This window comes from Heterodontus francisci, chromosome 18 (assembly GCF_036365525.1).
Source record: "Heterodontus francisci isolate sHetFra1 chromosome 18, sHetFra1.hap1, whole genome shotgun sequence".
Classification (NCBI taxonomy): Eukaryota; Metazoa; Chordata; class Chondrichthyes; order Heterodontiformes; family Heterodontidae; genus Heterodontus; species Heterodontus francisci.
This window is the reverse complement of record NC_090388.1, coordinates 36,526,777-36,548,529: the sequence shown is the minus strand read 5'-3', so window position 1 is coordinate 36,548,529 and position 21,753 is coordinate 36,526,777. Positions and strand designations below refer to the sequence as shown.

At 44.1% G+C, this 21,753-nt stretch overlaps 1 protein-coding gene across 11 annotated transcripts in view; it reads left to right on the top strand.

Moving 5' to 3' along the window:
• Nucleotides 1–21,753, top strand: part of LOC137379558 (suppressor of tumorigenicity 7 protein homolog) — a 231,948-nt gene that overhangs the window by 29,591 nt on the left and 180,604 nt on the right. For 2 of the 11 annotated variants that reach the window (XR_010976858.1, XM_068050553.1), the window contains exon 1: nt 5,578–6,117. The exons of 1 other annotated variant lie outside the window; for it this stretch is intronic. Coding sequence is in view for 8 of the 10 variants with exons in the window: in XM_068050553.1 (XP_067906654.1) it covers nt 5,967–6,117 (151 nt within the window). In the remaining 2 variants the exon portion in view is untranslated. Of the gene's footprint in view, nt 1–5,576; nt 6,118–21,753 lie in introns of those variants that run through there. 8 more of the 11 variants (XM_068050544.1, XM_068050547.1, XR_010976857.1 and 5 more) reach the window with 7 other exon arrangements.

Here is a 21,753-nt window from a genome sequence, read left to right as displayed (position 1 = left end):
CAGAATTTGACCAGTGTACAGATGAGGAACTGAAACTATTCCACAATCGTCACAATGAGTTGTCATACGAACAGGGCTGCATTTAGTGGGGGCATAGAGTGGTGGTACCTCGTTCTTTGAGAGATAGGATTCTGGCAGAACTCCATACTAAACACACAAGAATAGTCAGTATGAAATCCATAGCAAAAGGTTTTGTTTATTGGCCTGGTCTAGACAGTGGCCTAGAATCACTGGTTAGCAAATGTACTATCTGCCAAAACTTTAGAAATAAGCCGTCTAAATGCCTTTGCAATCGTGGTCATGGTTGACTCGACCATTTCAAAGAGTTCATGTCAACTTTTGTGAGTAGGAAAATGGCAATTTCTTAGTACTCATTGATAACCACTCACAGTATAGCACAAGAGTCAAAACACCAATGCTGAACAAACAATATATGAGTTATGATCAACTTTTGCTTGTCATGGACTACCAGAGGAGCTTGTCTCTGATAACAGCTCTCAATTTCATTCTGCTCCATTACAAAATTTCATGAAGCAAAACAGTATCAAACATACTGTCATGCAGACCCCCACCTGCCAAGAATGAGGCATATTAATTTTGTCATATGAACATTGATTTTAAACTGTTGCTAGAGTGAAGAAAGGGCTTGTTAAAAAAAATCACCAGACACTTGGCTGGAAAAACATTTGCATACTAACAGACAGTGCTTGAAGAGTCAAAGGAGTATTCCCTGCTCCAACTAACCTCAAATGAATTTTGACCTCCAGACACTGAAGGCAAGGAAGCGCATTCCAGGCCCTGCTAAGAAGATACAATCCACGGAGCCAGGACTGGCTAAATCAGCTGGTCACATGACTAACTGGCTAGTCCAGTTTTTTTGAACTAGCCACAGGACAGTTTGAATTCAGAAGGCAGTTTTGAAACTGAAGCTGAAACAAGCAAGTCTCGCGCCTGGCTGTCTCTCTCGCTTTCTCCCATGCAACCGGACCCACGGAAGACACGTAAACCTCAAGACAGAAAAGACTCCAACTTTGAAACAAGTTAAAGTTTGCACTGGGCCCCAAGAAATTGCAAGTCTAACTAGCAACCAAAGACTTCACAGCAAACTCAAAGGACAGTAAAATGGAAATCCATCTATTGCCTCAAACTTTTCCCCTTTATTCTTTTCTACTTTTCTGTCTCTATCTGCATGTGTGTTTATCACGTATGTATGCTAGCGTGGTCGCGTTGCATATTTGTAGTTGGTAACCAGATTAGAGTTTAAGATGAATAAACTTCTACCTGTCTTGTTTAAATCTAAGGAAACCTGTTTGATTTTTTTGCGTTACAATTGGAGCAATGAACAATGATTCACGAAGGGGGAGCTAAAAACACAGTGTTTTTAAAATTAAACCCTGTTACGGTTAAACCAGGCAAAGGCTGCGAGGGAACCCTTAGCCTGCTCTCACAGTTTGTAACAATACGCTCATTCATCAAATGAGTACCAGGTAATATATAATACGTTGAGAGGGGCGGTGAAGAGGAAAATAATACTGGCAAAGAGAGAATATGAAAATAGAATGGCAATCAACATAAAAGGGAACCCAAAGATCTTCTACCGGCATGTAAATAGTAAGCGTGTAGTAAGAGGAGGAGTGGGGCCTATTAGGGATAGAAAGGGTAACATATGCTTAGAAGTGCAAGGCAAGGCTAATATAATTAATGAGTACTTTGTATCAGTGTTCACCAAGGAAATGGAGGCTGACAAAGTATTGGTAGAAGCAGAGAGTAGAAGCAATGGATGGGATAAAATTTGAGAGGGAGGAGGTACTAAAAAGGCTGACTATACTTAGGGTAAATAAGTCACGTGGCCCGGATGGCTTGCATCCCAGGTTGCTAAAGGAAGTGGGATGGAGATAGCAGAAGGGCTCATAATCTTCCAATCTTCTCTGGATACGGGGGAGGTGCCAGAGGATTGGAGAGTGGCAAATGTAACACCCTTATTCAAGGAAGGGTGTCAGGACAGTCCTAGCTGGCCAGTTAGTTTAACATCAGTGGTGGGTAAGGTTTTAGAAACAATAATCAGGGAAAATATCAATCGACACTTGAGAGGTTTAAGTGAATTAAGGATACTCAGCGTGGATTTGTAAAAGGCAGATCATGCTTGACTAATCTAATTGAATTTTTTGTTGCAGTAACAAAGAAAGTTGATGAAGGTAATGCTGTGAATGTTGCCTATATGGATTTTAAGAAAGCATTTGATAAGGTACCATATAAAAAGCTGCTTAAAAAATTGAAGCTCATGGAATAGGAGGGTCAGTGTCCATTTGGATAAAAAAATTGGCTTAAGTACAGAAAACAGTAAATGGCTGCTTTTCAGACTGGAGGGTGGTAGACAGTGGTGTTCCCCAAGGGTCAGTGCTGGGACCGCTGCTTTTTTTGCTATATATAAATGACTTGGATCTTGGAATAAAGTGTAGAATCTCAAAATTTGCTGACAACACCAAACTTGGAGGTGTGGCAAATAGTGAAGATGATATCAATCACTTGCAACGACATAGGCTAGCAAAATGGGTAGAGAGGTGGCAGATGGAATCTAATACAGACAATTATGGGCTGATGCATTTTGGCAGAAGGAATAGGGAGAGGCAATATATACTTAATGGCACAGTTCTAAAGAGTGGGCAGGAACAGAGGGGCCTGGGGGGTGCATGTACATAGATTTTTGAAGGTGGCAGGACATATTGAGAGAGTAGTTAGTAAAGCATATGGGATCATGCGATTCATAAATAGAGGCACAGAGTACAAAAGCAGGGAAGTTAAGCTGAACAAACCTTTATAAAGCTCTGGTTAGGCCCCAACTGCAGTACTGCATCCAGTTCTGGTCATAACACTTCAGGAAGGATGTGAGGGTTCTTGAGAGGGTGTAGAGGAGATTCACCAGAATGATTCCAGGGATGGAGGATTTTAGTTACAAGGTTAGGTCGGAAAAGCTGGGGTTGTTTTCCTTATAACAAAGGAGATTGAGGGAGAATTAATAGAAGTGTGCAAGTTTATGACAGGTTTAGATAAGTTAGGCAAGGAAAAACTGTGCCCATTAACAAATGGTACAAGGACTAGGGCACACAGATTGAATGTTTTGGGCAAAAGATGCAGGGGGCATTTGAGGAAGCACCTTTTTTTGCAGCAGGTAGTAATAACCTGAAACTCGTTGCCCACCAAGAGTGGTGGAAGCGGAGACAATGATTTCAAGAGGCAGCTGGATGGCTACCTGAGGGAAATAGACTTGCAGGGCTACAGGGATTGAGCCGGGGAATGAGACAGACTGTAAAGCTCCGTGGAGAGTTGGCATAGACTCAATGGGCCAAATGGCCTCCTTCTGTGCTGTAAACGACTCTATGACTGATTATCTGGCACCAAATGGAGCAGTTGAAAGATGTGTTAAAGAAACACTCAAGATCCAAGTGCTGCATGGTTGTTCAAATTTCAGTATGAAACAGCAGTTGGCTAATATCCTGCTGAAGTATAGAACAACCCCATACTCTATTACAGGGTATACACCTGCTGAGCTTTTGATGAATAGATGGTTATGGACACATTTGAGTCTGTATTCAAATTTAGCAGTGAAATTTGTTAGACCAAACAGTGTATAACACAAATAGGAGAGAATGCAGTTTCAGGTACTATGAGCATGTTCGTGATTTGTGTCCCTCTCACAAGTGGGATGTGTGAAATGTAGTAGGTGTGTGGAAACAAAAGATACTCGGTTGAAATTGATGGAAAAGTGAGAAATGTCCATGTAGATCACATGATCCCAACAAGGTCTGAACCAAAATATGAGCACAATCCGCTTGATCTCGAGCTCATGCCAGAGTTTGAACCAGTTCAAACTTCAGTTTCTGAAGGACCAATTTTTTGGAGAAAGAAACAAAATCTTCTTTAAATGCTGAATCAAGCAATCCAAAACCTGACCCTACATAAGGAGATCAGAAAGACTGTAAACCAGTTATTAAACTTGATTTATAGATTTAGTTCATTGTAGAGAAACTAAAAGAAAAATACTTTTTGATAGGGGTAGCAGTGTAATGTATTTGTATGTATTGCTAATGACAAAATGTGTGATGACGTAAATAAACACTTCCTTGAACTAGCCATGCTTGGTGTCCATTTTCTCTGCTAGTGGCACCAAATATATTACAAAATTGATAGATTTTTGGGCAGTAAGGGAATTAAGGGATACGGGGAGAAGGCGGGGAAGTCCAGTTGATGTAGAAATTCCGTCATGATCTTATTGAATGGCGGAGTGGGCTCAAGGGGCCATATGGCCTACTCCTCCTCCAACTATTTTTTTAAATTTCCATAATATACTTTATTCATAAAAATCTGTAAAAATTAAATTCCCAAACAGTTTCAAACAGCATAAAGTCAAAAAATACAAACAGTGCAAAGGTGATCAGTTTCCTTCTCTACAATCAAGAGTTGCCTCACAACTCTTCCATTTCATTATCATGCCAATTACATTTTTACATTTACAGCACACAAAATTTTCCCGATACATTTCGAGGGGTTTCCCATGGATCCAGCCCCTCAGTTCAGCTTGGTGGGGGGACCTTACACTGTGGTCTTTCCCCATTGAGCCTCTGCTGCGGCTGCCCCAAGCTTTAGTGCGTCCCTCAGCACGTAGGCCTGGACCTTGGAATGTGCCAGTCTGCAACATTCGGTCGTGGACAACTCTTTACGCTGGAAGACCAGCAAGTTTTGGGCAGACCAAAGGGCGTCTTTCACCGAATTGATAGTCCTCCAGCAGCAGTTGATGTTTGTCTCGGTGTGCGTCCCTGGGAACAGCCCGTAGAGCACAGACTCCTGTATTACAGAGCTGCTTGGGATGAACCTCGACAAAAACCACTGCATCTCTTTCCACACCTGCTTTGCAAAGACACATTCCAGGAGGAGTTGGGCAACCGTCTCTTCCCCACCACAGCCACCGCGGGGGCATTGTGCGGAGGGGGCGAGACTTCGGGTGTGCATGAAGGAGGGCCCTTCTCACCACCAGCCAAGCTACATCTTGGTGCTTGTTTGGAAGTTCTCCTCCTATTATGTTCATGCTGCTGTTTGGTTTCTCTGTTATGTGTAACTTTTATGGTTTGCTGACTCTGTATAGGTTGACATTGTTTTGCTTCTCACTCTCAACATGTGCTTGCTGTTTGATCTTTTCTTGTAATTGATACTGCAGTCTCTGTAAATGTACTGTTGCTGTTTTCTAACCTTTGTTTCTCTGTTGTCCTGGCTTCTCTTTGCAGTATCTGTGTCTGGGTGCATTTGCACTGTTTTCCTGGGTTCTCTTTGCAGTATCTGTGTCTGGGTGCAGTTGCAGTGTTTTCCTGGATTCTCTTTGCAGGCTGTCTGTCTGCGTGCAGTTGCACTGTTTTCCGGGATTTTCTTTACAGTCTCTGTCTGGGTGCAGTCGCACTGTTTTCCGGGATTCTCTTTGCAGTCTCTGTCTGGGTGCAGTCGCACTGTTTTCCTGGGTTCTCTTTGCAGTCTGTGTCTGGGTGCAGTCGCCCTGTTTTCCAAGATTCTCTTTGCAGTCTGTGTCTGGGTGCAGTTAGAGTGTTTTCCTGGATTCTCTTTGCAGGCTGTCTGCGTGCAGTTGCACTGTTTTCCGGGATTTTCTTTGCAGTCTCTGTCTGGATGCAGTCGCCCTGTTTTCCAAGATTCTCTTTGCAATCTCTGTCTGGGTGCAGTCGCACTGTTTTCCTGGGTTCTCTTTGCAGTCTGTGTCTGGGTGCAGTTGGAGTGTTTTCCTGGATTTTCTTTACAGTCTCTGGGTGCAGTTGCAGTGTTTTCCTGGCTCCTCTGTGTGTGTGTGCGTGCCCTCTTTGCAGTGCTGTTGCTCCAGGGTCTGGGCCACTGGGCTGGAGGCAGGATTGATCCCAGAATACACTGGAGCCTGTGAGTTGAGCTGAGCTGAGAGTAGCAGCTGGAAGATGGCTGAAGTGGGCACCAGCCTCCTGGAGCAGCTGAAATCCTGCATCGTCTGGTCCTGGACCTACTTGTGGACGCTGTGGTTTTTCCTGATGCTTTTTCTGGTTTACATCCTGCGGGTTCCTCTTAAAATCAACGACAATCTGAGTACAGGTGAGGGAGGTGATGTGTGTGGGGTCGGGGGTGGGTGGGGGAGAGGGTCGGCGCTGTTCCGCCGCTGGGAAAAGTTGAGCAAGTTTTTTTTGTTGTTTTGTGTGAGGGGGGGTGAGAGACGGAGCCGGGAATTGCGAGCGGAGCCCGCTGAATCCGCGCAGCTTCAGACCCCGGCCATGCAACCGCGAAATCACCGCCAACAAACACACACAACTTCAACAAACACACACACTGCATTTCACAAACATAATCTGTGGTAAAAATCGACACGGCGCACAGAATGCAACTCTTCAGCAGGGTCCTAAAGGCTGCAGTCAGCAGCAGCAGCAGCACAAATCACCCTCTCTCCACACATGGCCAGAGGGGCTGAAGGCGCCTTTTCACTCTGGGGGTTGGACACTGATTCTCACATTTCTGCTCTAAACCTTTCTAACTAAACCCAGGGGCTTGGCAATCTGGCCTGAAGTAATTTACTCTGCAGATGTGAGTGCTAATTTCTTCAGTCAGTGTGGACAGAATACTGTTTTTGAAGCTTAATTTATGTGATGGTGGGCTGCTCTGAGTAGATTTTTAAAAAATCCATACTCTAGCTGATGTTTGGCCTTATTCACTGGAATCTCTGGTTATTTTTCTTCTCTCCCTTTCTATACTTTTTTGTCACACCTCTTTGTGTCCTTGTTCCCCTCATTGTATCTTTATCCCAGTCACACACTTTCACAGATGTTTCATCTTTTCTCTCAAGCTTATCAATTTTTTTCTCCCCACCATATTTTCTTTCTGTTCTTTTCTCTCTCTATTTTGTCAGCCATATTTATCGTTACTTCCTCATCTCTGATACTGTTTTTTTCCCTTTCTGATTACAGTTCATGTACTCTCTCAGATTAGGCTTGAGGTCATGTATGTTTGAGCAACCCTGATTATTGCTGAGGTCGTGTTTATGTGCGAGCTTGATAAACTGGTGCTGTGGGCCATTGAGATTTCACATAGTTAGAATTGTGGAACATCAGGACCAAAAGTCCCGAAGAAAAAATGTAGCTCTCGGAATACAGCAGAAAGGAAGAGAGAGGCCTGTGAGAGTAAAAGTTTTGATTGGCCTGAATTTCACATTTACAAGAAACTGTTTGTGTACCTCATGCCCCACAGATATGTTGCCACATGGATACGCACCAATCACAAAACATTTAATTATCGAGATTAGTGAATTTCCTGCAAGTTATACATGGAAAGTCAAATTATACACTTTTTTAACAGAAGCATTCTATAGTACAGGCACTGCATTATGCTGGGCTCTCCTCCCATGTTTTGTCAAACACAAACCCCAATTCATCAAACTCTGCTGCTTATATGTTGCTCCACAGTACCGTCTGCTCACTTAATTTTTCATCCCCATTGACTCTTTGTCCCCAGTGAGTTAAATTCAAAATACTTGTCCTCATTTACAGATCCCTCCCTGGCCTCATCTCCCTCATGTCTGCAACCCCTTCCAACCCTATATTGCAGCTTCCTGTACATCTCCCTCACAACTCTCCCTAATCACCCCACCCCAATCCACCCCAATGCTGTACCTTCAGCCATCTCAGCTCTACTTTCTGGAATTTCCTCACTAATTCTCTTTGCTTTGTTATTTCTCTCTTCACTAAAACATATCTTTTCAACTATGCATTCAAGTATCTCTCTTAGCTGTTATATAACAGGTCAGTATCTGTTTCTCCTCTGTGAAGTGTTTTGGAATTGCTTTCTCTGCAATCCTTTGCTGCACACGATAAATGCAAGCTTGTTGCTGCTACGATGGAGCAGTGTTTAAGCTAACCTGCCCTTTTTAAAGCTACAAACTCTAATTTCTATAATTCCGAGGTCAGTTAGAGATTTATTGTGACGGAAATATGCAGATTGGCAGTTGCTTGTAAATTTCTGGGTTTGGGTCAGAAGACAAAAAAATGAAATTTTTCTTTGATATAAATTCATGGTTTTGACACTTGGAAGTGTGAAAACTTCCAATATGCAAAATATATGTGATATGCAAAATGCAAGACATATTATCTGAACCATATAAACTAAAAGTACCATCTGCCAGGTGTTTTCAATAAATACTTAAACATCTTTTTAATTTGTCATGCATGGAACTCTGAGAATATTTCAATGGAAATATGTAATTGTGTCATATGCAGAAGATGTCATGGAAGAATCATGGTATTTTTACTTGTAACAACTGTAATGATTGCTTCACCATCGACTGTCCTTTATCAAAAGCATGTTGTGGATATTACAGCAACTGCTTTGTATATATATGCTTGCGATGTGAAGTGATGAAGGGGAAAGGGTGGTAAATAGTTAGATACTTCTGCTTGAGAAGAAGTAATGGTGGTGTTGTGCTACCAAATAGTCCTGTGGTTCAAGTCTCCAATTTTTGCCAAATGCTAACTTTTAGATCTCAGCTGGTATGTTGTGGGGTGATTATCTAACTCAGATGTTTCACTTTGTCAATGAGGGAGAGAAAATTAAGAGAATCGCTCTGGTTTACTCTCATGTACCTCCTAGCAGCTGGTTATGGAGAAGAGGTGGAAAAGATTGCCTCTCCCTTTGACTTGTGAAATACGTGGAAAGGATAGAGTAGTAAAAGGGCTAATAAGAGACAGATTTTTCTTTTTATTGTATTTAAATTATTGCTGCTTCAAGGTAATGACATGACACCAAAATGAAGAGGCACAATTGTCTGGACAGTGCAGCATGGTTTGCATTGTTGCTAAGAATCCACCATGCCCAGATGTTGTAATAATACATAAAAATTGGTACAGATAAATTCCTTTGTGTTTTTTTTATATGCAGCATTTGAAAGATGAAGAACCCTGCAGTTGTTCCATTTAATGCTGCTTTGCCAACCCGATGCTAGTAGCTCACTGAAACAATTTGACCAGGAAATATAAAAAGATATTGCCCAGCAATTGAATTGCGCTTTTCTCTATGTTCATTGAAATCTTGGTTTGTGTATTCAAAATGAAAGATGCAAATTGTTTATAGACGTATTTCTCATGTTCATTGGATTTGATTCCAGTTAACTTTCATAAATTACTTTTTATAATGATCCTCCTCACCACTGCCCCCCTCCCCCCACCCCCGAACCTGTTGAGTAAGGATAAAGGGTTTGTTCTCAGACTAATGGGATGTTACAGGTGATGTTCCCTAGGATATCTGTACTGGGATAAAACTAGAAAGTGCTGGAAATGGTCAGCATCTGTGGTGGGAGAAGCAGAGTTAACGTTTCTGTTTCTCTCTCCACAGATGCTGCCTGACCTGCTGAGTATTTCCAGCACTTCCTGTTTTTATTTCAGATTTCCAGCATCTGCAGTATTTTGCTTTCATTTATCTGTACTGGGGTCTTAGCTCTTCAACATATATGCTAAGTTCAGAGGCACAGTTAAGTTTTGTGAATGGGAGCAGGAAGCTAGAATGAACATAGACATTTTAGGGGAGTGGTTAAAACTATGGCAGATGGAGTTTAATGTGGGGAGGTGTGAGGGCATTATTTTGGATCTGAGAAAGAGGAATCAGAATCTTTTTTAGTGGTGAGGTACTGGAAGCTATGCAGAAGCAAAGGGATTTGGGTGTCCATGTACACAAATGACAAAGCTAGTGCACAGGTATAAAAAGAATCTAAAAAACTAATGAATGTTGCCGTTTATCTCAAGGGGGTTGAATACATTACCGAGAAAGTGATGCTTCAGTTTCACAGAACCTTGGTCAGGCCTTATCTGGAGTACTGCGTTAGTTTTGGCCATCAAACCACAGGAAAGATATTTTGACCTTTGGGTACAGTATGGATTCACCAGAATGGGACTAGGGCTTAAAGGGTTAAATTGAGTACAGCTTCAGAACCATGGTTTTCATTCCCTTGAGTTTAGACCTTTGAGGATGATCTAATCAAGGTTTAATTTAGAGATACAGCACTGAAACAGGCCCTTCGGCCCACCAAGTCTGTGCCGACCATCAACCACCCATTTATACTAATCCTACACTAATCCCATATCCCTACCACATCCCCACCTGTCCCTATATTTCCCTACCACCTACCTATACTGGGGGCAATTTATAATGGCCAATTTACCTGTCAACCTGCAAGTCTTTGGCATGTGGGAGGAAACCGGAGCACCCGGAGGAAACCCAGGCAGACACAGGGAGAACTTGCAAACTCCACACAGGCAGTACCCAGAATTGAACCCGGGTCGCTGGTATTTAAAACGATTAAGGGATTGGATCGGGTTGATACAGAAAAACTATTTCCCCTGGTGGGGAAATCCACTACAAGCGAGTATGATCTTAAAATTAGAGCTAGCCATTTAGGAATGAAATCAGGATGCACGTTTACACACATGGGGTAGTAGAAATCGGAAACTCCCTCTCCCAAAAGACGGTGGATTCTGGGTCAATTGAAATTTTAAAGACTGAGTTTATTATATTTTTGTGAAGGGAATCAAAGGATATGGAACGAATGTGGGTAAGTGGAGTTGAGGTACAGATCAGTCATCATTTAATTGAATGGTGGAATGTGTTTGAGGAGCTGAATGGCCTACTCCAATTTCTATGTAAGCATCAGTTCAGAGTTTGGAAGTTTAAAAACAATCAATTCCAAAATGGGTGCCTGAATGGGGGGAGGCGGTGGCGTAGTCGTATTGTCACTGGACTAGTAACCCAGAGACCCAGAGTATTGCTCTGGGGACATGGGTTCAAATCCCACCACAGCAGAAGGTGGAATTCGAATTCAATTAATAAATCTGGAATTAAAAAGCTAGTCTAATGATGGCCATGAAACCATTGGCGATTGTTATAAAACCCTTCTGGTTCACTAATGTCCTTTCGGGAAGGAAATCTGCTGTCCTTACCAGGTCTGGCCTACATGTGACACTTACATGCCCTCTGAAATGGCCTAGCAAGCCACTCAGTTGTATCTAACCGCTACGACGTCAATAAAAAGGAATGAAACTGGACGGACCACCCGGCATCGACCTAGGCACCGGAAACGGCAACCCCAGCCCTGTCGACCCTGCAAAGTCATCCTTACTAACATCTGGGGGCTTGTGTCAAAGTTGGGAGAGCTGTCCTACAGACTAGTCAAGCAACAGGCTGACAGTCATACTCACAGAATCATACCTGACAGACAATGTCCCAGACTCTGCTATCACCATCTCCGGGTATGTCCTGTCCCACTGGCAGGACAGACCCAGCAGAGGTGGCGGCACATTAGGGAGGGAGTTGCCCTGGGAGTCCTCAACGTTGACTCTGGACCCCATGAAGTCTCATGGCATCAGGTCAAACATGGACAAGGAAGCCTCCTGCTGATTACCACCTACCGCCCTCCTTCAGCTGATGAGTCAGTACTCCTCCATGTTGAACAGCACTGGGAGGAAGCACTGAGGGTGGCAAGGGCACAGAATGTACTCTGGGTGGGGGACTTCAATGTCCATCACCGAGTGGCTTGGTAGCACTACTACTGACCAAGCCGGCTGAGTCCTAAAGGACATAGCTGCTAGACTGGGTACGCGGCAGGTGGTGAGGGGAAAACATACTTGACCTCATCCTCACCAATCTGCCTGCTGCAGATGCATCTGTCCATGACAGTATTGGTAGGAGTGACCACCGCACAGTCGTTGTGGAGACGAAGTCCCACCTTCACATTGAGGATACCCTCCTTTGTGTTGCTTGGCACTACTACCGCGCTAAATGGGATAGATTTCGAACAGATCTAGCAATGCAAAGCTGGGCACCCATGAGGCTCTGTGGGGCAGCAGCAGCAGAATTGTATTCAACCACAATCTGTAACCTCATGGCCCGGCATATCCCCCACTCTACCATTACCATCTAGCCAGGAGACCAACCCTGGTTCAATGAAGAGTGCAGGGGAGCATGCCAGGAGCAGCACCAGGCATAACTCAAAATGAGGTGTCAACCTGGTGAAACTAAAACCCAGGATTATCTGTGTGCCAAACTGTGTAAGCAGCATGCAATAGACAGAGCTAAGCGATCCCATAACCAACGGATCAGATCTAAGCTCTGCAGCCCTGCCACATCCAGTCATGAATGGTGGTGGACAATTAACTAACTGGAGGAGGTGGCTCCACAAATATCCCCATCCTCAATGATGGAGGAGCCCAGCATATCAGTGTGAAAGTTAAGGCTGAAACATTTGCAGTAATCTTCAGCCAGAAGTGCCGAGTTGATGATCCATCTCGGCCTCCTCCTGAAGTCCCCAGCTTCACAGATGCCAGACTTCAGCCAATTCGATACACTCCACGTGATATCAAGAAACGACTGAAGGCACTGGATACTGCAAAGGCTATGGGTCCTGACAATATTCCGGCAATAGTACTAAAGGTCTGTGCTCCAGAACTTGCCGTGCCCCTAGCCAAGCTGTTCCAGTACAGCTACAACACTGGCATCTACCCTGCAATGTGGAAAATTGCCCAGGTATGTCCTGTACACAAAAAGCAGGACAAGTCCAACCCGGCCAATTACCGCCCCATCAGTCTATGCTCAATCATCAGTAAAGTGATGGAAGGTGTCATCAACAGTAACATCAAGCGGCACTTTCTTAGCAATAACCTGCTCAGTGACGCTCAGTTTGGGTTCCGCCAGGGCCACTCAGCTCCTGACCTCATTACAGCGTTGGATCAAACATGGAGAAAAGAGCTGAACTCAAGAGGTGAGGTGAGATTGACTACCCTTGACATCAAGGCAGCATTTGACTGAGTATGGCATCAAGGAGCCCTAACAAAACTGGAGTCAATGGGAATCGGGGGAAAACCCTCCACTGGTTGCAGTCATACCTAGCGCAAAGGAAGATGGTTGTGGTTTCTGGAGGTCAATCATCTGAGCTCCAGGACATCACTGCAGGAGTTCCTCAGGGTAGTGTCCTGGGCCCAACCATCTTCAGCTGCTTCATCAATGACCTTCCTTCAATCATAAGGTCAGAAGTGGGGATGTACGCTGATGATTGCACAATGTTCAGCACCATTCGTGACTCCTCAGATATTGAAACAGTCCGTGTAGAAATGCAGCAAGACTTGGACAATATCCAGGCTTGGGCTGATAAGTGGCAGGTAACATTTGCACCACACAAGTGCCAGGCAATGACCATCTCCAACAAGAGAGAATCTAACCATCTCCCCTTGACATTCAATGGCATTACCATTGCTGAATCTCCCATTGTCAACATCCTAGTGGCTACCATTGATCAGAAAATGAACTGGAGTAGCCATATAAATATCGTGGCTACAAGAGCAGGTCAGAGGCTAGGAATCCTGCGGCGAGTAACTCACCTCCTGACTCCCCAAAGCCTGTCCATCATCTACAAGCACAAGTCAGGAATGTGATGGAATACTCTCCACTTGCCTGGATGGGTGCAGCTCCAACAACACTCAAGAAGCTCGACACCATCCAGGACAAAGCAGCCCGCTTGATTAGCACCCCATCCACAAACATTCACTCCGTCCATCACTGACACACAGTGGTAGCAGTGTGTACCGTCTGCAAGATGCACTGCAGCAACGCACCAAGGCTCCTTAGACAGCACCTTCCAAATCCACAACATCTACCAACTAGAAGGACAAGGGCAGCAAATGCATGTGAACACCACCACCTGCAAGTTCCCCTCAAAGTCACACACCATCCTGACTTGGAACTATATTGCCGTTCCTTCACTGTTGCTGGGTCAAAATGCTGGAACTCCCTTCCTAACAGCACTATGGGTGTACCTACCCTACATGGACTGCAGCAGTTCAAGAGGCAGCTCACCACCACCTTCTCAAGGGCAATTAGGGATGGGCAATAAATGCTGGCATAGCCAGTGACGCCCAAATCCCATGAATGAATAAAAAAAAATTGGCATGTACATTCACCAGTTTGCAATCCCCAATGAGTCAACACACTGAGGTTTTGCCTGTTATAGTTGATAATAACAAACTAAATGGTTTCCAGGTGTGTGAGGTAACTTGGTGGAATTCAAGAACATGAGCTAAAAATAGCTTGGGTGGACTATGTTGTTGGAATTTTCTATGGTTGTTCCGCCAGGCCTGATGCTTACTTTCTCTTCTGCAATATTTAGCTTTAACCATCACTCATGGCAGGCTTTTGGACCATTTGTTTTAAAATGGTAGTTTCGAATATATTAACATTCAATTTTGCATGGATTTAGTGGCATATATTTAATGATTCTGAAGAATTTCCTTTTGCTTCACAATGACATCAATTCCTGTCCTGCTAGAGGGTGAGGAACAGTGCAGTATCTTGTTTTGCATTGGAGTGAGGTATTTTGTTTACATGGCGTAATCGACATCCACTTGTCTTATTGTGATCTATGCTGCTCTGTATGAATTTATTATGTTTGTGCACATGTGTGTATGTTTATATTATATACATACAATGGAATTGTGCATCCTTGTTTTACTAAGAACTCTCTGATTTTTGTTTTTGATGGGCAATAATTATTGCCAATTGTGGGTTTTGAGGAGCTCTGAGTTTTAAAAGTATCAGAAGCTGCATTCATTACTACCCCAGGGGAGGTCATTCCAAGCTAGGGTAATATTGTACAGCCCGATGGATTTAAGAATATTTTAGGAGTTTAACTCATTGACTATCGAAGGTGCTTTAGCTACTTTGAATATATCGAGGGCCTTGTTATACACTAGTACTGAATTTATAAACTGGAATCTGTGGAGTCAGGTAACATTTTGAGAACTGTATGTTCCTTTAAATTTAATTGTATTTAAAAGTCTTTCACCCAGTTATGGAATTCTGATGTGGGGTGGGGGAAGTAACTCTATTTAATTTTTAATAGTTCCAAAAGTCTCAGGTGCTGACAAATTAAGCTGCTCATCATCTGTTTACCTTAGATCTGTAAAAAGTTGGCCGTGTATCACAGATGACGTACCACAATGATGTCATCACTCCACCTGTGTAAATGCATCTCTTGTGTTAAATACATAGTACTTTGTTTTGTCAGACAGCTTGTTCAATATCTAGTTTCCGCCAGTTAAAGCTTGGGAAGACTGTAGCCGTTGTCTTTGGCCCCTTGCCATAGACTCCATATCCCCATCATGGATTCCACCCCCCTCCCCAGTCCCTGCCTCAGATTGAACCAGGCTGGTAGCAACTTTGGAGTCCTTTTTTTTTTTATTCGTTTGTGGGATTTGGGCATCACTGACTAGGCCAGCATTTATTGCCCATCCCTAATTGCCCTTGACTAGGCCATTTCAGAGGGCATTTTTAAGAATCAACCACATTTCTGTGGGTCTGGAGTCACATGTAGGCAGACCAGGTGAGGACGGCAGATTTCCTTCCCTAAAGGACATTAGTGAACCAGAAGGGTTTTTACAACAATTGACAACGGTTTCATGGTCACCGTTAGACTAGTGTTTAATTCCAGATTTATTAATTGAATTCAAATTTCACCATCTGCTGTGGTGGGATTTGAACCCATGTCCCCAGAGCATTAGCCTGGGCTCTGGATTATTAGTCAAGTGACATTACCACTACGCCACTGCCTCCCCTCCTATTCAACTCTGAGCTGAGTCTCCATCCCAATATCCTCCCTGTCACAAAGACCACCTGTTTCCGTCTCCATAACATCACCTGCCTCAGCCTGTGTGCTGCTGAAATCCTCAGCTATGTCCTTGTCACATCAAAACTCCATTGCTTTCTTACTCTCTCATCCTCCATAAACAGTAGCTTGTTCAAAACTCTGCCACTTGTATCCTAGTCCTGCTTACCCATCACACCGTCCTTGCCAGCCTGCATTAACATCCAACTTCCTAGCATGTCTGTGTTTTTATCTCCCATTGTGGCCTTGCCCATGTTTATTATTAAACAGACACTGTTGCATATGCAGTTGTTATCTGGAATTTGTTTGGAAGAAGTTCTAAAGCCTTTTATCCACTGTGGTACATGGTCTTCACACTGTGTTGAATGCCCTTTGTAAAAGCTGTTACGAACAGTATAGTAACAGATTATTTTCTGCAAAGCAGGGCTCAGTCTCGCAAGTATTCAGCAGACTTCTTTGTGCTCAGAAATTTGAATGTTTCCTTCAGTTTAATAAAGCTCTTGATGCTCACTTGAACACTAATGAAATTTTGAATAACATGCTTCACAGTCTGCTGATTCTGATAAAGGATATGGAACAAATGTGGGTAAATGGAATTGAGGTACAATACATTGTCTTGTAATGAAACACGCGCTTGGCTGTATTGCCTGACACCATTTCGATGTTTAACACAGTACTGAGTTATCTTGTAGGGTGCAGTTTATTATGTTCTTCAGGTGTTTAAAGTATGCGTAGGGTGGAATTCATTGTTACTGAGCATTTAAGTTAGCTTTCAGGAGGTAGCGATTATGTCTGAATTAGTCACATTTGCAAATGGTACAAAATAGAGGTGGGGAGTTAAGTCTGATGAAGTAGCTGTAGAATGACATCGATAGAATTTGCTATTAGAACTATGGAAAAATCAATACAGATAGGTGCAAAGTATTACCCATTGAAAGCAAAAATGGGAGACGTACTCAGTGAATCGTATTGAGTTAGCTAGGGGAGATGTTGAAAGAGAGCAAACCTTAACAGGTACCATCTATCAACAAAGGAAATAAAGGTTGGTCTGTACTAGCAAATCAGTAGAGTAAAAGTCTAAAGCTGTCCAGTGCTCCAGTCAGGATACATCTTGAGTTCTGCCTATGCACTTGCTCACATCCCCATCTGTCGAACCACCACTGACACTCATCCTCATCTTAATGCAATGTCACTCCTCTCCCTCATAGTCACCCTCAACAAATGCTCTCCATCCATCCAATATTTGCCATTACTCTTACTCAAAGGTCTGTTTCCCTTCTTTCAAGAGAAGAGAGCACAGAACATAAGGGAGAGGCAGGGAATCGAACATAACCCTCCAGCTATCAATCAACCTCAGAAGAGGAGGTACTGGCCACATGACATACAACAGTCACCCATGTTAACTTGATTGAAATATGATCATGCGCATAATGATCACTTGAAACATTCTAACCGTGACAATTTTTTAATATATATTTGTTCTTGGGAAGTGAGTGTCGCTGGCAAAGCCAGCACTTATTGCCCATCCCTAATTGCCCTTGAGGAGGTGGTGGTGAGCTGCCTTCTTGAACTGCTGCAGTCCAAGTGGTGTATGTATACCCACATTGCTGTTAGGGAGGGAGTTCCAGGATTTTGACCCAGCAACAGTGAAAGAATGACGATATAGTTCCAAGTCAGGATGGTGTATGACTTGGAGGGGAACTTGCAGGTGGCGGTGCTCCCATTTATCTGCTGCCCTTGTCCATCTAGGTAGTTTGGGAGGTGCTATGGAAGGAGGCTTGATGAGTTGCTGTAGTGCATCATGTAGATGGTACGCAGTGATGCCACTGTGCATCGATGCTGGAAGGAGCTAATGATGAAGGTGGATGGGGTGCCAATCAAGTGGGCTGCTTTGTCTTGAATGGTATTGAGCTTCTTGAGTGTTGTTGGAGCTGCACTCATCCAGGCAAGTGGAGGGTATTCCAACACACTCCTGACTTGTGTTTTGTAGAGGGTGGACAGGCTTTGGGGAGTCAGGAGGTGAGTTACGCACTGCAGCATTCCCAGCCTCTGACCTGCTGTATCCACAGTATTTATATGGCTGCTCTAGTTCAGTTTCTGATCAATGGTAATCCCCAGGATGTTGATAGTGGGGGAATTCAGCAATCTAAATGCATAGAATGTCAAGGGGAGATGGTTAGATTCTCTCTTGTTGGAGATGTTCATTACCTGGCACAAATGTAACTTGCCACTTATCAGCCCAAGTCTGAATATTGTCCAAGTCTTGCTGCATATGGACACAGACTGCTTCAGTATCTGAGAGTTGCAAATGGTACTGAACAATGTGCAAGCATCAGTAAATATTCACACTTGTGACCTTATGATGGAGGGAAGGTTATTGATGAAGCAACTCAAGATGGTTGGGCCTAGGACACTACCCTGAGGAACTCCTGCAATGATGTCCTGAGACTGACATGATTGGCCTCGAGCAACCACAACCATCTTCCTTTGTGCTAGGTATGACTCCAACCAGCAGAGAGTTTCTCCCATGATTACCATTGACTTCAATTGTGCTAGGGCTTGTTGATGCCAAATGCTGCCTTTATTTAGAGATACGGCACTGAAACAGTGCCGACCATCAACCACCCATTTATACTAATCCTACATTTAAGCCCATTACCCTCTCACATCCCCACCTTCCCCTATCACCTACCTATACTTATAATGGCCAATTTACCCATCAACCTGTAAGTCTTTGGCTGTGGGAGGAAACCAGCGAAAACCCACGCGGTCACAGGGAGAACTTGCAAACTCCGCACAGGCAGTACCCAGAATCGAACCCGGGTCACTGGAGCTGTGAGGCTGCGGTGCTAACCACTGTGCCGCTTGATGTCAAGGGCAGTCACCCTCACCTCTCACCTCTAATTCACATCTTTAATATTCCACAGGGCCTTCAAGCATACCATGGAAGTGGTGGAGAAGGGGTCCTCAAAGGAGCTCATACACTCTGAGACTGCACCATCACAGAACTCATGTAGACCACAGACCAGCTTAGATGCTCCCACTTCGGTAGGACCAGTAAGGCAAATAGTTGGTTTTTCACCTGGTGACTTTAAATGTCACAAAGGAGCACTAGAAAGTCAGTGTTGGAGACCACGGGACACGCTAAGCTCTGCCTAGCTGGATGCAGATGCTGTACTTTGGGGACTGTTGACGTACAAGGTGCTTCTGGAGTATCCGCAGAGAATGTGTATTGTTCTGGTAGGAATTGCAGTTGCCAGTCACTGCCCCACTGATCTGCAGCAAAGTGTTGTCCAGTTCATTGCTAGCAGGGAGGTGTGGCTGGGCCATGAGAGAGATATGGTGAAAGGGAACGTGGAAATGGGGACTCAGCTCAAGGGCTTCCACTTCTTACCTGTTGCTACCCTCAGTCAGAACCTCACATGCTGCCTCATGTCCTTATGGCCAAGTCTGACCCTGCACAAGTGCAGGTGGAGCAGTCTTTGGCTCCAAAACCCAGAGGACATCAGCTAAGAGCAGCTGAGCAGTCTGAGCAGCCTGCCTCTACCTCTGCTGAAGCCACAGGGATTGCATCATGTCGATGTGTTATGAAGAAAAAGAGCAAAGATTTGTAGTTGTACAAGTGTATGCACATGGGTGTGTTACACAGTGTTAGATTGTTAAGTTTCAGTTTTATTTTTCAGCCACATAAATATTATTTCTTTACTCCGCTTTCCAGTGTTGTTCACTTTTGGTTGCTGCCTGGAAAGTGGCCTTTTCACATGTGATGAATGGTAAGACAGGAATTGATGCTGAGCAGTGAGGGCTGTGATGCTTGGTTGTTTGCAGGATTGCGCTGTGTTGGGGGAATGGTGGTGTGTGGGTGGTGGAAAGTGAAGTGGCTGTCAGATGGGCGAACTGGTGGGATCTAAGTGAACCTCACAATAATGAGGGGGCATCCTGGGCAGCAATATGTGCTGCTGCTGTGCCTCGGCTGCATCATGTTCTGCCTCCTCCTCGGAATCGTTTGAAGAGGCTTTATGCTCTACGCCTTGCTCCTCCTGCAGCTCCAAACCCTGCTGCTGTGCAATGTTGTGCAGAGTGCAGAACACCATGATTATTCTGGAGACCCTACCTGGTGTGTAGTGAAGGGCGGCTCCAGATCCATCCAGGTGCCTGAATTGCATCTTCAGCATTCCAATGGTTTGCAGAACAACACATCTGGTTGTCATACGGCTTTCATTGTATTGCTCTTGGGCCTCATTGGCTGGGTTACTCACGGATGTCATCAGCCACTTTTTTATTTGTAACTCTCGTCTCCGAGCAGCCAGCTGACTAATCTGCTTTGAGGTGCGGAGAGATTAGGAAGGGTGGAGTGCCACAGGATGCAAGCATCATGGGAGCTGCCTGGGAATCTTGTGTATACCTACATAAATATCATTTTGTGGTTGCACACCAGCTCTAAATTGATGGAGTGGAAGCCCATCAGGTTGATGATTACTGCTGGGTGATCTGGAGGTGCCTTAATTGCCACGTGTGTGCAGTCGTTGACACCTTGCACCTGTTGGAAACCAGCCAGAGCTGCAAATCTGAGTACCTGCTCATTCTGTTGACATCATAGGTAACAAAGTTGACATAATTGCTCACCCTAGCAAACAAGGCATCAGACATCTGTGTTATGCACTTGGAGGCTGCCGACTGTGAGATTCTGCAGATGTCTCTGGTAGAGCCTTGGAACGATCCAGAGGCAAAAATATTGAGGGCGGTGTTGAGTTTGACAGTCACTGGTTAAACGTGGTCACCAGGTTGGCTGCAGGTCTTGTTCCAGCAGGCTGCAAATGTCTTCTGCTACCCAACACGAGATCGTGAGCCTCCTGAGACACTGGTGTTCCAACATGTTTAAGAAGTTTATCCTCTGTCCATACACTGTCTGTGCTGGAAAGGGCCTCATGTGTGCTGCACCTCTCTGCTGGTCCCCTCTCTCCTGTGGAGCTGAAGACCTGTGGGGAACAGGCTGCTTCTGTGCCTGCTGTTCCTTCTCTTATTGCTGCAGGCACTCCTGCTGCTAGTGCTCCTGCTGGTGCTGCTGTCAAAGTAGTCTTAATAGAGTGTAAACTAACCTCTCAGCAGAAGCACTGTGACCAAAGTCTTTCATACAATCAGGCAAGAAAGTAGCTGTGAGGTTTCAGTACCTCTTTGTACGTCTTGTCTCAAGCGCCCTCAATTGCTGCTGTCCTCTTGCCTTGCATTCACTGACGAGTTCCAGGAAGTCTGCGGATACACAGTTAAATTGCAAAAGCCATGTTAATGTCACTGTAATTGAGCAATTAACTTATTGAAATGGACAGCCCAGCTGTCCTGAGGGGGTTGGAGCTGCCTTCCCAACATGCTGTCAATCTCCCTGGTTTTAAACTCCCACCCGCTCCCAAACTGACAAGCTGCGACACATTAAAATTCAGCCCAAAGGTTCAAATACACAATTTTGTGAAAGCAGACAGATAAAGCTCTAAAAAGGTCAACAGTATTTTGTTTATCTCATTATGCCTCTGTGAAGCTCCTTGGCACCTATTTCTACAATAAAGGTGCAGTATTATTGCAAGTTGTTTACAAATAAGGACACAGAGTACAAGAGTAAAAAAAGTAATAAATTTTTCCAAAATGTTGGTTAGGCCACAGTTGGATTATTGTGTGCTGTTTTGAGCCCCCATTATAAAAGGGCATTAAAGCTGTAGAGTGTGTACAGCATAAGTTCATCAGGATGATGCCAGGGAGAAGGAACTATCGTTACAAGAAGACTCTTCAGATAATGACCCTGTTTCCATTGGAAACAAAGAAGATTAAGTGGAGGTTTAAGAGATTGTTATGGGCTTTTTGTGTGATTCTGTGATTTTATGGCATTGCAGAAGTAATGAAACAACAAGAACAAGATTCACCCAATAGCTCGGAACATGCTGTGTACTGTGATTGAAGTTATTAATAAATACAACCTGTTCTAAACTTAGTGATTTGAAACTGGCTTTTTCACAGACTCATATCGTTATGTGCTTTATTCTGTATGAATTACTAAG